Source organism: Frankliniella occidentalis, unplaced genomic scaffold (assembly GCF_000697945.3).
Source record: "Frankliniella occidentalis isolate FOCC.00 unplaced genomic scaffold, Focc_3.1 Scaffold67, whole genome shotgun sequence".
NCBI classification, from domain to species: domain Eukaryota; kingdom Metazoa; phylum Arthropoda; class Insecta; order Thysanoptera; family Thripidae; genus Frankliniella; species Frankliniella occidentalis.
In genome coordinates, this window is record NW_026267197.1 from 30141 (window position 1) to 45402 (window position 15262).

The 15262-nt window shown below is 37.2% G+C and overlaps 5 protein-coding genes across 6 annotated transcripts; 3 read left to right on the plus strand and 2 right to left on the minus strand.

The window, feature by feature from the left end:
* Window positions 1–346: 346 nt before the first annotated feature.
* On the plus strand, window positions 347–3982 carry LOC113213262 (nucleolar GTP-binding protein 1). The gene is made up of 11 exons (XM_026432273.2): window positions 347–514; window positions 806–976; window positions 1116–1219; window positions 1316–1399; window positions 1475–1628; window positions 1713–1955; window positions 2037–2367; window positions 2451–2656; window positions 2732–3010; window positions 3080–3304; window positions 3541–3982. Exons 1-11 carry the CDS (start codon window positions 467–469, stop codon window positions 3694–3696), a joined length of 2001 nt encoding a protein of 666 aa, XP_026288058.1. The 5' UTR covers window positions 347–466; the 3' UTR covers window positions 3697–3982.
* A 349-nt stretch (window positions 3983–4331) lies between these two features.
* LOC113213248 (protein 5NUC) lies at window positions 4332–10399 on the plus strand. 2 transcript variants are annotated; one of them, XM_026432255.2, is made up of 15 exons: window positions 4332–4356; window positions 4477–4538; window positions 4983–5168; window positions 5565–5796; window positions 5878–5964; window positions 6042–6190; window positions 6279–6398; window positions 6479–6601; window positions 6725–6890; window positions 6966–7229; window positions 7317–7438; window positions 7530–7658; window positions 7791–7918; window positions 8014–8314; window positions 8392–10399. In XM_026432255.2, exons 3-15 carry the CDS (start codon window positions 5037–5039, stop codon window positions 8494–8496), a joined length of 2058 nt encoding a protein of 685 aa, XP_026288040.1. In that variant the 5' UTR covers window positions 4332–4356; window positions 4477–4538; window positions 4983–5036; the 3' UTR covers window positions 8497–10399. The 2 variants fall into 2 exon arrangements, with proteins under 2 accessions (XP_026288040.1, XP_026288041.1); XM_026432256.2 differs by lacking the exon at window positions 4983–5168 and having other exon boundaries at window positions 4333–4356.
* A 105-nt stretch (window positions 10400–10504) lies between these two features.
* Window positions 10505–11951, minus strand: LOC113213250 (transmembrane protein 147). Its single transcript, XM_026432258.2, has 4 exons — window positions 11763–11951; window positions 11438–11576; window positions 11119–11340; window positions 10505–11049 (listed from the first exon to the last, which is right to left on the minus strand). Exons 1-4 carry the CDS (start codon window positions 11837–11839, stop codon window positions 10798–10800), a joined length of 690 nt encoding a protein of 229 aa, XP_026288043.1. The 5' UTR covers window positions 11840–11951; the 3' UTR covers window positions 10505–10797.
* A 319-nt stretch (window positions 11952–12270) lies between these two features.
* LOC113213251 (COMM domain-containing protein 10) lies at window positions 12271–13413 on the minus strand. The gene is made up of 4 exons (XM_026432259.2): window positions 13246–13413; window positions 12951–13161; window positions 12688–12846; window positions 12271–12579 (listed from the first exon to the last, which is right to left on the minus strand). Exons 1-4 carry the CDS (start codon window positions 13275–13277, stop codon window positions 12370–12372), a joined length of 612 nt encoding a protein of 203 aa, XP_026288044.1. The 5' UTR covers window positions 13278–13413; the 3' UTR covers window positions 12271–12369.
* Window positions 13414–13459: 46 nt separating this feature from the next.
* LOC113213249 (zinc finger CCHC domain-containing protein 9) lies at window positions 13460–15262 on the plus strand. The gene is made up of 3 exons (XM_026432257.2): window positions 13460–14579; window positions 14666–14914; window positions 14999–15262. Exons 1-3 carry the CDS (start codon window positions 13746–13748, stop codon window positions 15197–15199), a joined length of 1284 nt encoding a protein of 427 aa, XP_026288042.2. The 5' UTR covers window positions 13460–13745; the 3' UTR covers window positions 15200–15262.

The window sequence follows — 15262 nt, forward strand, 5'->3', positions numbered from 1 at the left end:
GACAGTAGACAAGAGGGGTGAGGGGGTGAGGGGGAAGCGCGTGTTAGATTCATATTAACATTTATTTTCACAGTAAAGCACTGTGCAAAGGTTTATTCTTAACGCCAAGTTAAGCAAACTGTAAATACATTACAGATAACCATCATCGGCAGTGTCACTACAATTTCCTTGCATTTCTGCACGAACCGTTATCCTGCTTTAATAATGCAGTTCAGTGCACAAGACTAAGGGCTACGGGCCATTTCTTTCTTCACTGACTTTGATTTGATGAATTTTTTATCAATTTAAGAGAGCCTCGTTTCCCTTGTTTTTGAAATAGCAATATACTTCTTCCTTTGCCATTGGACGACCTACACATTCACATTCCCCTTCCTTAAGCAGCCCGGGCCAACGTGGGCAGGCTGCTGCAGACTTCTGTCTGCTTAATTTAGACCAATTTGTGAAAGAATAAGGTGCACCGTTCAAAATGGTGTTGTACAACTTTAAGAAAATTGCCGTCGTGCCGACGGCAAAGGTTTGTTATTTATCTTTTCTCCCATTTGTTATCTACCTGTTGTTATTATTGTTTGCATCTCAGCACCATGTGCGTTTAGCCCAAACAACTTTTATATTATCGTTGGACCTTTGTTATCTCTAATTCTTCACAATTACAGTTTCCTTTTTGATGTCTAGTTGCACCACGACTTTGTCCCGCTATTTTTGCTTGTTCATTGACGTTTAAAATATAGTTGTAGATGTGCATAGGTTAGCCATTCCTAACCCTCTTACGATCATTTCTACATTCCCATGTATTTTCCTTCCTCAGGACTTTGTGGACATCACTCTTTCGAAGACTCAGCGAAAAACACCTACGGTTGTGCACAAACAGTACAAAATATCTCGTATTCGTCAGTTTTATATGCGCAAGGTGAAATTCACTCAACAGAATTTCCATGATAGACTTTCTCAAATTATTCAAGAATTCCCAAAATTAGATGTAAGTATGACTGTTTCCATTTTTCAGTTACTGTCAATGTCATCAAAGTTTTTGTTATACTTTTCTTGTGTGATGTAATGGCAGACTTAGTTTTGTTCTTAAAAAATTGTGTCATATTATGAAACATTTAATTTTGTAGGACATCCATCCTTTCTATGCTGATTTAATGAATGTCTTGTATGACAAAGATCATTTCAAGCTAGCCTTAGGTCAGCTTAATACTGCAAGACATTTAGTCGACAAGTGAGTTTATTTTAAATTTTCCTCCTAAATTGGTGTAAATCTTTTGCAGTATTGTGCTAAGTCTATATTTTATTTGGTGATCAACATTTATTTCAGTGTTTCAAAGGATTATGTCCGCCTGCTCAAGTTTGGTGACTCTTTATATAGATGTAAGACTCTTAAGAGGGCAGCACTTGGAAGGTAAGTTCATACAATGTGTTTTTCAAAATTTTTTTTAAGTAGTTTGCTCTTATTAACTTGAATTGGTTTCAACAGAATGGCTACAATTATGAAACGCCAGGCACCCAATTTACAGTATTTGGAACATGTAAGGCAGCATCTTGCTCGTCTCCCATCGATTGACCCCTACACACGGACAATCCTCATAACGGGTTTCCCTAATGTGGGAAAATCAAGCTTTGTGAATAAGGTTTGTAGCTGTGAATTCAAAGATATCTTCACATGATGGGTATCACGTCTGTTTTAAGTACTGATATATTTTCTCAATTTACAGATTACCAGAGCTGATGTAGAGGTTCAACCTTATGCTTTCACAACTAAATCTTTGTATGTTGGACATACAGATTACAAGTACCTCAGGTGGCAAGTGATTGACACACCTGGTATCTTGGATCATCCTTTGGAAGAGCGAAATGTTATTGAAATGCAAGCAGTAACAGCTTTGGCTCATCTCAGAGCTTGTGTTTTATACTTTGTAGATCTATCTGAACAGTGTGGGCACACTATTGAAGAGCAGGTAAGCAGGCTGATGATGTGCACTTACTTTGAAATAAGCATATTTTACATTACCGGTATGTTTAATTCATTTTATTTTCAGGTTCAATTGTATGAGAGTATTAAACCACTTTTCGCCAACAAACCTTTGCTAGTTGTGCTGAGCAAGTCTGATGTTCTGAAGTTATCAGAGCTGCCTGCGGACCGCCGAGAGGCTTTCAAGCCATTTCAGCAGGAAGGCGTGCCCCTTATTGAAATGAGCTCTTTAACAGAAGAGGGAGTTATGCAAGTTAAAACAGAAGCCTGTGAGGCTCTGCTTGCTTTCCGTGTGGATCAGAAATTGCGCACCAAAAAGGTGGAAGGTGTCTTGAACAGACTCCATGTTGCACTACCAGCTCAACGTGATGGAAAGGCTCGCCCTCCTTGCATACCAGGTGAGACAAGCCGCATGTTTTAAATGCATCCTCATCCTTGATTCCCTCACTTCTATTCTTATTTGTTGTCTTCATTATTCCAGAGAAAGTTGCTGAGAAAAAACTGAAAATGGATGGTTGTGCGACTGGCCGGAAGCTTGAAAAGGATATTGAAGAAGAACTTGGAGATGAATACACTCTTGATTTGAAAAAGAATTTTGATATCCGCGATGAGTGGAAGTATGATAAGATACCGGAAATGTGGAATGGTCACAATATTCAGGATTTCATTGATCCAGAAATTCTTGAGGTATTTACTGCAGTAACTCCTTAATTTATAGTATTTTAGAAAAAGTTTGTTTCTTATTTTCACTGTCAATTACAGAAATTAGAGAAACTAGAACAAGAAGAAGAATTACGTATTCAGTCTGGCTTGTACGCCATTCCCAAGATGGAAATGGATGAAACTATGAAGGAGATTAGAGAGTTGGCTAGGCAAATTAGAGACCGGAAATCTATTATCCGTCAAGAGTCTCAAGTGAAGAAACAATCTACTAAGCCTGTCACTCCAAGAACAACCACAGCTCGCGCCAGGGAACGTTCCGTTGGTAGGCTGAGGGAAGAATTTGAAAACCTTGGTGTTGATATGAGTGAAACCGACAAGGTAATTTAGTTAATTGATGTGCATGTCTTGAATTTTGATCTCTCTTGCTAATCTTCTCTACATTTGCAGGCTAACTTTACCCAGACCCGAGGCAGAGCGCGGTCACTTAATCGACCCTTGCTGAAGAGAGCAAGATCAGGTGCTGATGATGATGAAGAGCCAAGGTCTAGAAGTACCTCCAAGGGAAGGTCATTATCTCTGGCTCCTACAAAGCGTTTGAGAATGGACTCTGAAGGACGAGCTAGAAGTGTTTCTAAACCACCCAGAGATGAAATGGGTATCAAGGATGTTGTGGTAAGTCTTGCTTTACTTTAGTCTCTTTATCGTTCAACTAAGTGTAATCTGAGGTCAACGTCCACAATCTCGAAATGGCTGATGCTTTGTGGAATTCATATATTGTGGTTCTGAGACTCGCAGATTTCTGCATCAATTAGTAATGCTAGTTTTGCTCTCAGCTGCTGTCTATCAGGGTTATTCTTCTTTTGTTGCAAATCAGAAACTAATTCTTTTCTGTTTTTCTTCTCTTTTAGATGAAAAAGAAATTGAAGAATGTTGCCCACAAGGCCATAGCTAAGAAAGTTGGAAAAACTGGTCTCAAGGGTGAAGCAGATCGTTTTATTGGAACCAAGAAACCAATGCATCTTTTCTCTGGGAAACGTGGCATGGGCAAGACAGACCGACGATAAAACCATGTTTATATTATGTTTTCTGAAAATTTCATTGTTGGTTGGTTATAACTTCTTAGTAATTGAGCTGAAACTTAAAACATTATTTGAACTTCTGTTGTACATATTGAATTCTATGTAACTTAACTTCCACAAATTGTATCATATTCCTGCCAGCTCTGATAATTGTAATAGCTTCCTTCCCCCTTAGCTTATCAGCAATGAGCAAAGAGCTTAGCTGAAAATGATTGAAGAATCATGTTGGTGATTCATATACAAAAAATGAAATAAATGATAAAACTGAAAACTTTATGCATTCTTTTTTCCCTGTTGAAATTTTTTTCTAACATCTGTATAACTGCTGTCTAGTTTAAGCATCCTCTCAAGAAGCATCTGAACCTAGAACAATTTTGCCTTTAAAATTTCCCCGCAAGGCCGACGTCACACGTCACTACCTCGAGGGTCATGGAGCTCCTCATGGCGACAAGATTCGAAGGACCTTGAACTTCAAAGATAATGTACTAATGAAGCGAAATTTTGTAGATAAATATCTCAAAAATAAATCGGACCAACTCCATCAATTACGAAACATTTCGACACAATAGGTATATTAGTTCGATGCTTGAGGGTGGGGAGGGGGGCGTGTCGGGGTCGGGGACGCGGAAACGGAACGGTGTCAAGGTAAGCTGTCTGCTTTAGTGCTGGCTTTCTGCTACTGATGATCAACGGTCAACATGCGTAACATTGTTATATCAATAATCAAAGGAAGTAACCGCCTCCCGTCCGAACCTATTGTTGCAGTTAATCTGACAGGCTTTGTCATCTCTTTGGAAAGAGAGTGATCGTGCGTCATTGAGTGAGAGGTAAGTTATCTCAGAAAAAGGGAAAAGTGTCATCCATCATCGGATCTACTTACTACAATGTCGTCAATCTATCCGTATCAGAAGTCTAATTAGAAAGGCACAGACATCTTGTTATATTGTTCCTCTTTAAACGCGAAATTTTTCACATGTTGGCTTCTTCAGCTGTAATCAGTCTAACCTCACTATTTCCTTGATTTTATGTCCAACCTATATTTTTAGCAGAATTAGTAGATTTAAATCTCTCTATTATTACAAAATTCAACAGAAATGTGACATGCTTTTTCTAAAAAAATTGAGAAAGCTAATAGCAAACTGATAATTTAATTGTGGTAGTAGAACATTTTTGAGTGTTTTATATGGTCTGACATTCTTGTCATTGAGGGACTGAGGACTATAGTTAAGAGCGTATATTTCCTAATTCACTGTTTGCATTGTGTGGTAAAGGTGGCCTTCTAACAATCTGAGTCATCAATCATCCTTTTGTGCGGTCCATTCAAAATGGCAAGCTTCACGGCTCAGGCTGCCATCCGCTCAAAATGGACTGATTTGATTGAATCATCCACACCCACCATTGATGTACCAGAGGAGGTTACATCTGGTGTAAGGAATGTTGTTGGGTGGCTTAAACAGGTTAATGCCAATTTTTACTTCTGTGCGCCCAGCTTTAGCAGAGATGTTGCGAATGCTTGTACGTTTATTGGCTTATCTGTGCACATCAAAACGACAAATGCTCACTATAGTATTTCAATAGGATTTACATATTAGAAATTTGTCTCTTGGCTACACTCTTGTAAATTCGCTAGTGTTCTCATCTTTTTTTTAATACTTATTGCATCTTATCTTTGCACCTTGATGCCTTTTGTGAATAGATTGTATTGCTATAGAAAATAATGAGTGAAGCGATAAATTGTCTTTTTTACTAGGGCGAAAATGATTTATTACTGCTCAGCTTAGCAAACTGTTGGGAAGTAATTGCATGCAAATTGTTGTTTAATCATTTATTCATGCCATTGCATTGCCCTACAGGCTTCCTTAGAAGTCCGACAAGCTGGTAAACGTACTTTGAGCCAATTATCTACCACAATGGGTGCTCAAAGTCATTGTTTGACACTGCTACATTTTAATGATGTTTACAACGTGGAGTCAAGACAGCAAGAACCTGTGGGAGGGGCAGCTCGATTCTGCACTGCCATAAAGTCGTTCTCTCATTTGAATCCCATTGTTTTATTTAGTGGAGACTGTTTTTCCCCCAGCATGTGTAAGTAAACTTTTCCTCCCACTAATTAAGCATATGATGTGTAATCTGTTCTACCTGATTGTCTTTTGCAATTTATTTCAGTGAGTACTTACACCAAAGGAGAGCAAATGATTGATGTTTTAAATGAATGTGGCATTGAATGTGCAGTTTTTGGAAACCATGAATTTGGTAAGCTTTAGGAAAAAAAAAATTCTTGTACTATCTTCATACACATATGTAATCTTATTTTCTCTGCAAAATCATAGACTTTGGGCTAGATGTCCTCTCTCAGTGGGTTGCCAGAACACACTTTCCCTGGCTGATGTCAAATGTCATTGACAATGAAACTGGCAGACCGTTGGGAGATGGAAAAATAACTCACGTGATTGAGTGGAATAACAAACGAATTGGTTTGGTGTGTACCATCTTGGCCAACATTTTCTGTAGACAAAATTTTTCTTTAATCTTTTACTCTATACCAGAATTTTCTTGTTATTTTGCAGGTGGGCTTGGTAGAACACGAATGGCTTGATACCATTGCTACTATTAATATTGAGGAAATTACGTTTATTGATTTTATTGAGGCTGGAAGGCAACTTGCTTCCCAGCTTAAGCATCATGAGGTGAGTGTTACAAGGATTTTCCAAAATCTCATTTTCACCTCTTGTTTTCTTCATTGTCTCATTTGTATGTTTCTGTTCAGAAATGCGACTATGTCATAGCTTTGACTCATATGCGCACACCAAATGATAGAAAGCTGGCTGAGAATGTTGAAGAAATTGACCTTATTTTAGGAGGTCATGATCACGTTTATGAAATATTCCAGGTAGAGATCATCACTTTTTGTCACCTGTTTTGAAACAAATAGTTTTACAGCATCATGCCATTGTATAGTATTTCTTAATTAAAACAAATTTACAACTTTCATTCGCTATTTTTTCTCTGAAAGGTAAATGGAAGATATGTTATTAAAAGTGGAACAGATTTTCGTCAGTTTTCCAAGATTACTTTAAATTTTGAAGCTACTGGGGTAGTGTTAACCACAGAAGAAATAAATGTCACATCTGCATTTGCAGAAGATGAAGTGGTTAAGGAAGGATTGGAGAAATATATAAGTGAGAATTGTCAAATAATTACATTTCAATACAATATATTGTTGAATGACGTAAGTTTATAAATTATTGTTACAGGCCAAATTGAGGGAAAGATGGAAGAGGTTTTGGGAAGTTTCTCTGTTGAACTGGATGGACGCTTTTCTAGTGTTCGGACTCAAGAAACCAACCTGGGTAATTGGGTCTGTGATGTTGTTCTTGCAGCAACTGGAGCAGATCTAGTAATGATAAATTCTGGAACATTGCGTTCAGACACCGTTCACCCTCCTGGGGCGTTTACCCTTGGCACCCTGACTAGTATTGTGCCTATGAGAGATCCTCTTGTAATCTTGGAGGTAACAGGTATGCCAAAGACATAGTTGTAACCTTTTATTAGCTCTTAAAATAAATTTCTTTGTAATGCTTTTTCTCATTTGTCATTTCTTACAGGACAGGTTGTTCTGGCGGCCCTAGAAAATTCAGTGTCAGCTTACCCTAAACTGGAAGGGCGGTTTCCTCAAGTGGCTGGAGTATGCTTTGCATTTGATCCCTCTAAACCACCAGGAAGCCGGGTAAATTAAAATTCTCAAAAAAATTTGGAATGCTGTGGTTGGGTTTTGCTCTTTAACTTTAACACTGCTGACAATTATTTCATCCCATCAGGTTGATCCAGAATTGGTTAGAATTGGAGATGAGTACTTACAACTCACACAAACATACCATCTGGCAACTAAAATGTATTTGCATGGCGGCAGCGATGGTTATACCATGTTAAAAGACGTTAAAGTTGTTGTGAGTGTTTTTTTTTTGTTTTTTTTGTATTAAAAGTGTTATTGTGTCTGACAACATCACAAAATATAATAGTAATGTGTTGACAACATCACAAAATACAATAGTAATGTGTTGCACTTTATTTTGATCCAGATGGACGAGGAGGAATGCCCTGAATTAGGTTTGGCAATTCAAAATCATTTTCAAGCTATCAATATGCGAATGGGTAAAACTAAACGCCATTCCAAACATCGTCAGAGCCTGGTTACTCTTTCTCGAAGGTAAATTTAGTAGCCTTGCTCAGAACTATTTCCCTCACTTTATTTTTACAACTTGATGTGCCCTTTCAATAATTTCTTGTACATTACAATTTCAGGCATAGTTTGGTAAAAACGTTGGATGGGGAATTGGATGGTCCTCCTCCTTTGAGACGTTCTAGTACTGTTGGAGAGCATTCACATCCTCCTCATTCTCCGCACATGACACACTCCCACACAGGCCATGGTATGTCTCATGGACCATCTCATTCAGCCGGACATGGTGCTGCTCATGCCCATCCTGATAGAAGATCACCAAGAAGCCATCTGGTGCGAAGAGCTTCTTTAGAGGATCTGGAGCAAGAGAGCTGTGAACTCAGTCCCAAAATTGAAGGGAGAATCGTTGTCTTAACTGAGGAGGTAGGCACCTTCATTTGGCATTTTGATAACATTGACACCTGCCACTCAAATTACTAATGCTTTTAAATTTCCAATAGAAACGAAAAGAGATGTTATTGGAACGTCAACGGGTTGAAGCTGATTCTGTCATTGAGGAAGTGGATGATGAATCTTCACCTCAGGGTAGTATTGATCGGAGTTGAAGAAATTTCTATCTAACCAACTATTGTGGGGAATTTCTGAGTAATGGAAGATTGTTTTTATCTTTATTAGTTACCATCATTATTCCTTTGCATGAACCGATCTTATTTTTAGGCAACATCCCTGTTGCATTAGGTTTTAACTTTGCATGCAAATTTGACAATTTTCAGATTTTAATTCGTTACTTTCAAATAAATTTAACTCCCCCCGAGACATAAAAGAGTTGCAAGGGAAAATTAACATTGCTATATCTTAAAAACAAACAAACTTGCTTCTGATGATTTCTTTGAAGGTACATTATGATATTATAAACAGTTCTCAATCTATTATACCAAAGTACATTGAAGGATTTTTTGTTTGGAGGTACTTTTTTTGCCTCATAATTGCCGTCATATTGACACTCAATATGTCATTAAGTATGAATTGGTTAAAGTGCTAATTTATTTGGGATTTGCTGTTATTTGTGTTGAGGATACTCGTCTTTCAAGTATTACAAACGGTGGGATCTCAAAAAATTGCACCGTAAATAATGTGGGGGTTCGGTTTGGTCGTTACATTTTCTTGTATAGGCACTCGCCCAGTGAGAAATTTTTTCCGACGACATCGTTTCGACATTTTTTTACGTCGTTTCGACTTAAAAGTGGTCCTGAAATCGACGGCTTTTCGACAGTTGATGTCGTTTCCATGCCGTTTCGACGTTTCACTGTCGAAAAGCCGTCGTTTTCATGACCACTTTTAAGTCGTAATGACATGAAAAACGATGTCGAAACGATGTCGTCGGATAAATTTCTCACTGGGTCAACAGATACTGGAAAACAAGAGAGAAAAGTTTTATTACGCATCAAGAACTTTAGAAACTATCCATTGCACAGAATCTCACTTACAGATGCTTATAAGCTACTGTGGTCAATTACTTATAGCACTTTTACTTCTTTGTTTTTTCAAAGAATATTTGCTACCCCTTAATTATTAAGATACAAAATAACAATATACTTAGGCAGTAATTCTTTCAAATCTTTTGATATCTTTTCTCTTGTGAAACTTTATCGCACATAGTGATTTACCTATCTTTTTTCATACTGTGATTCACTATTTTGATTTTAATGTTCACAAGAAGGCTTATCTCCTTGAAGACTTGCATATTTTTATGCTTATACTTGGTAGGTGTACACCCCTGTACCAATTTTGTTTTGCAAGGATAGGTTGGAACCAAACCCAGTACAAAATCCTGTCATTTTATTAACTGATACGTCCCACTTATGGAGGTATATCCTAGAAAGAAGCTAAGTCATCCCTTAATCTGAATCTCGCCAATATTTCTAAATTTTGGGTTCCCATAGATTTTAGACAAAGCATGCTCATTGGAACAAATTCTTAATCACAATCTGATGTATGATGAGCAGTAATGATTGGAATACCTTTTAAAATGATGTACATAGTTTTACATCAAGCACACACACGGTATAACAAATATTTTTTTTAAAAATAAACAACCAATAGCTTATTTTCTGTCCAGAAGGTGCCTTTTGATACAGATAAACTTATGTTTTTATGTAATTCTGCATCAATTTAGGTATTTTATTTTGTAAAATGAAATATTATGGCCTTGTTAAATGTGCTCAGTATTTGTACATTGTCTGAGATGAGATGAGGCCTACACAATTCTAGTTGTTTTTTACACGTCTATAATGTTTCAGACGTACAAATGTCTATGTTATAAGCTACCTTCCAAGCCAAGAGAAGTTATGAATTTGCTATTTTTATTGTTAGCTTCTTTAAGGCTATGTGATACTTGTAGTCATCTGCTTTTTGATTTAAAGCACATTTAATGGTTGTGTTTGAATAGTACAAATATGAATGTATTAAGTTTCTTTTATTCCAATGAAACGCAACATGTCAGTATCATTTTTGATATAAAATGTTTCCTTTTTCTCCCAAAGTCCTCTCTGAATCATTTTTGTTCAACACTGCATTAAAAGTGAGGGGAAGGGGGTGAAATGTAATAATTCGTTGATGGGAAATTTTGTAATGTATTTTGAAAAAAGATTGATATTTCATAATTTTGGAACACAATTAGAACAAAATTTATATGACTTTGACTTGTGTCATCAATTGAGAGCTTACAATGCATGAATAGATTATAAATGTACAATATAAATAGGTGTATTATAAAATCCTTCCTTTCTTTCTTTGGCTATCAATAATAACCCAGGGCAGTGCCTGGTGAATCATTGATTTGTAGTAAGCAAATAGTTTATAGCTAACTCTCAAGATGAAAACAATTACAGATACAGAGAGTATGGCTAAAACATACCAATAGATTCTGCTAGGACAACATACATTTGTAGAGTAATAACTCCAAAAAGTACTGTGGCAAGTGCTTTCATAGCTAAGGCAGACCAGGCACTGAAAGCCATCACTTCTAGAACATTTTCCATAACTAGGGGCTTGTAGGTCATAGCCAAAAGAAGCATTGTAACTATGGGGACAAGGGATTTCTTTAAGTCATGTCTGGTCCACATCCAGACCAGAGCTGCTGTAGTTACATGCTGCACCTAAAAAGGTCATTCAATATTTAGTGGACTATTTCATCAATATCATAAAATTTAAAATTCTTCACTTACCAAATTGATGTTGGATTCTAGACATTTTTGAGTGTACTTCCAATGAAATTCAGCACCTCTTGCACCAACCCATAGCAAAAGACCTCTGGTAAGAAGCAACTCGGCTCCGCCCCACCCTACACCTGCAGTGACAATTTTAGCATGACCCTTCCCAGGAATACCAGAAAGAACTAGATACATTCCTGCTAGGTCCAAGAGATCGACAGTTGCTTTAAGAAATTCCTGTAGGGCAAATCATTAACATGTTAGATGAACACTAGATACTATTTATGTGAGCAAATAGATATTACCTTATCCAAAATAAATCAAAATTGCTTACGGTAACATAATCGAGACCCACTATTCCCGGTGCATCGCTCGTGGGGAAAAATGTAGCTAGGATTAACATTTTGGCCAATTGAGTGAATACATAAATGCATCCTGCTTGAAAACATTTCCAGAATGCACCATATTCTCCCCTAGAATTAATATAAAAAATACATGTAAAATGAACAATAAAGCGCTAAACATACAATAACCTTGCTGAATAATTTACTAAGCAAATTGCTTTACTTTCTGTCAATACTAAATTTAAATTAAACTACTTGCAAACGGTGGTTGTAAGGTTAAGGTACCCACTCCCGGTGACTACTGCGACTACTTACAATCCAGAGAACTTATAAGTTAAATAGTATGGCACATAAACAAGTGCAACACAGTTTCCAAAATGATACAGGGTCATTTTTTATTTAAAATTTTAAACGTTTGCAATAAATTGAAAATCATGAGCTTCTGTGTGCATGAATTATCGTCTGCGGTCTTCCCCCACCACACCACACCACTCACTCGGCCCTCACTGGTACCGACATGAGATCAAGAAAAGAGGAAGTGATAAAGCAGGTATAGGTGCTCTTTCACTGATATGAAACTTAACAAAAGAATAAGAAAAGCATATCAGTACATTGATAAGACCAAAAACTTCATGTGTTTTCAATCATGTAGGTCTTTTTGAGTGGCCAGTGGACAAGGAGTGTTGGTCATGTTGAGTGCCACGAGTAAAGTGGAAAAGGCGGCTATTTCAATTTTTACGCGGACCTCTCAATTAGCACGTATCATATTGGTTATTTTTCTTCCACTCCCTCAAGTAGATGGGAGGGAAATGAGGAAATGTCATTAAAAGAATGTCTTGTTTTATTTAAAAAGCTGATTTCCAAAGCGTTACATTTATTTATGTACAAACTTACAAATATGTATATGATAGTGTGCAGAATATCACTTTAACCCATCAAGTTGTGCTTGAATTTTTTCTAAATTTTGATAGAAAGTCTGCAGCTCTGGCTTTCGCATTTCTAGTTTCACTTTTTGGCTGTCACCAGCATCGTTTGATTTTAAGAGTAACTCTAGGATGGCCACAGGGTCTTTTGTTCTTGACATTTTGTTTGATGATGTCTCCACATTCAACAACCAGGTGACATCTGCAAACTAACAAAAATCACCGTTACAGTTTAACTATAACCACAAAAATCATAAAAAGTCAAAAAAAAAGAAAAGATTTATTTTTAATTGCAACTCTGTATATTGCCGCTTTACCTGATACGGCAGTACTGATCTTTTTCTAAGGCTCTCTACAATCAAATTAGCATTCAGGCTCCATACAGTTACTATGACTGCTGCTCTCTCTTGTTCTAATTTTAGAGTATCAACAAGTTTGCTTTTCAGTACTTCTGGCTTGATAATATGATATGCAGCCTGCAACGGATCATTTTTTGTCAAAGGTAAGGGTAAGCTAAAGGAATACATTGAGTCAATACAAGTGAGTGAAAATACCTCTCACAAAGTATTGCGCATTATACCTGCTGTAAGATGAGGCTTGATGTGTCAACAACCAGGAGCACATCTTTCAATTCAAGTCCAAGCGATTTCTCTAACTTTGCCTCCTCCTCTTCTGTAAAAGGTGTCGCTTTCCCAGAAGTGTCTCCTTGCATGAAAGTCGCAATTCTATTCAAAAGAAGACGAAGCTTCGCTGGCTCTATAGCGTTGATCAAAGTCAATCCATCCTGAAATCTATTGAATGAATGTTTTATATGTAATCATAACCCTACACGAACTATTTCATTGTCAATGGTAGTAAATGAAAAGTATTAGCACCTTGGAGTTATTTGAATCCAGCTCGATGACATTGCGATGAAATATTCAAAGGGGACAAGTGGAATAAACCAAAACTTTCAGGCAGTAAACCCAAAACTTATTGATGTTTACGTTTTGTTCAGACGTTCTGACAGGAACAGCTGACGGCTGACAGCAGCAGACAACATAGTCACCGCCTTGCATGTAATTTGTTTCTTTCTTCCCTTTGCTTTGTTCTTTCTCTTTCCTTCTCGATTTCGTTTTACTCACGTTGCGTCGTCGTTAACTTGTAAACATTAAGATATTCTTTCGTAACGTGAACTTTATTGCCTGTTATTATTGATAAAACTTGATACGCGTTTTATACTTGCAAGACCCCACCAAGTATAATTTTTTCATTTGAGATAACCGAGCAAGGTTGTTACGAGAGATATTGTTCGTGTAGAAGCATTATAACCTCTTATACATGTGTTCTTAGTATTGCAAATCCTTGTTGGTATATCTTACTTAGGCCATTCAAAATGACAAGGTTTGCTCGAGCTAAAGGTTCCAAATCATCAAATGAGAGAGTAGCAGAGGAAGCCACAAATTGGAGTGAATTTAAACGTCAAATTGAAGAGAAGAAGCTTGATTCAAGCAAAAGTAATGTCGAATCCGTAGCTCAGAGTGCTTTGAAGCGCATTAAACAAGGCAAGCAGGGAGGTACTGAAACAGCCTGGGCAGATTTTGGACTCCCGCGAATAACTGGAAATTTTCAAGAAAAGGTTGTGAAGAAAAGGAAGACCGAGGATGTTCAAGAGCCAGCAGTAAAGAAAAAGAAGAACAGTAACAATTCAAGGAGTGACGAAGAACATGTCCCAACATTGAAGAAAAAGAAGAAGTTCGATCATGATGATGATCAGGGTAACGTTCAAACATTAAAGAAGAAAAAAGATAAGCAACCCCCTATTGCTAGTGAAATGTGTCCTAAAGAGACAGATTTGAATGATGATCTGTCATCACCGACAAAGGAACTTAAAAAAAAGAAGAAGAAAAATAAGGAGAAGGGGCTGGAAGAAGATGTGAAACCAAATACACCTCAATCTGAGCATGACAATAGAGGCCCAGCCAATGACAAAGGTGGTCAGTTCAAAAGAAGGAAACCATATGTTGAGTCTTCTACTCTCCACATTAATGGTGTAACAATTAATATCTCTAAATTTGATGGCTTTGATGTTAAGACTGAAGATGCTACTCGCTTAAAAGAACTTCGGTCAAAAATGCTGAAAGAAGGAATACCTCGCACTGAAGTAGATAAAGCTATGAAACTTGAACGGAGGAAGGCTGAGAAAGCTCTTGCCCGAGAGAAAAAGAAGGCAAGTTAACTCTACTGATTTTCTGTCTCTAATCATTTTAAGTTATAAATGTGTTCTGTCATTTAGTTTTTTTTTATGCATTCCAGGTATGTTTCAACTGCAGAAGAGCTGGTCACCTGCTCTCTGAATGTCCTGAAGTAGGTTCATTTGGGTCAAAGAGCTTTGATAGCAGTGCTGTCAATATATGTTATAAATGTGGGTCTACTGAGCACACACACTTTCAGTGCCAAGTGAAGAAGAAGAAGGAATACAGTTTTGCTACCTGCTTTATCTGTAAAGAACAGGGACATATATCAAGTCAATGCCCTGACAACCCAAGAGGACTTTATCCGCAGGTAGTTCATATTCTCATTGATCTTCTGTTTCTGAACAATGACTTGAATTTATTGCACTAACAAATAATTTTACTTTTGTCCCAGGGAGGGTCATGCAAAATTTGTGGAGAGGTGACACATTTGAAGAAAGACTGTCCTCAGCTATCTCAAGAAAAAGCTGACAACACTGTCACACTGGACACATTTGCCTCTAATAGCAAAGTAGAGAGTTTGGGAGATGATGTAGTAGCCCCTAAACAAGAACAAACAACTGTTGTAAAGCAAAGAAAAATCATAAAATTTTAGTAAAGACAGAACTGTAATTACACGAAAATCAATTTGTTAGTAAGTAATAAATATTCCATTCAA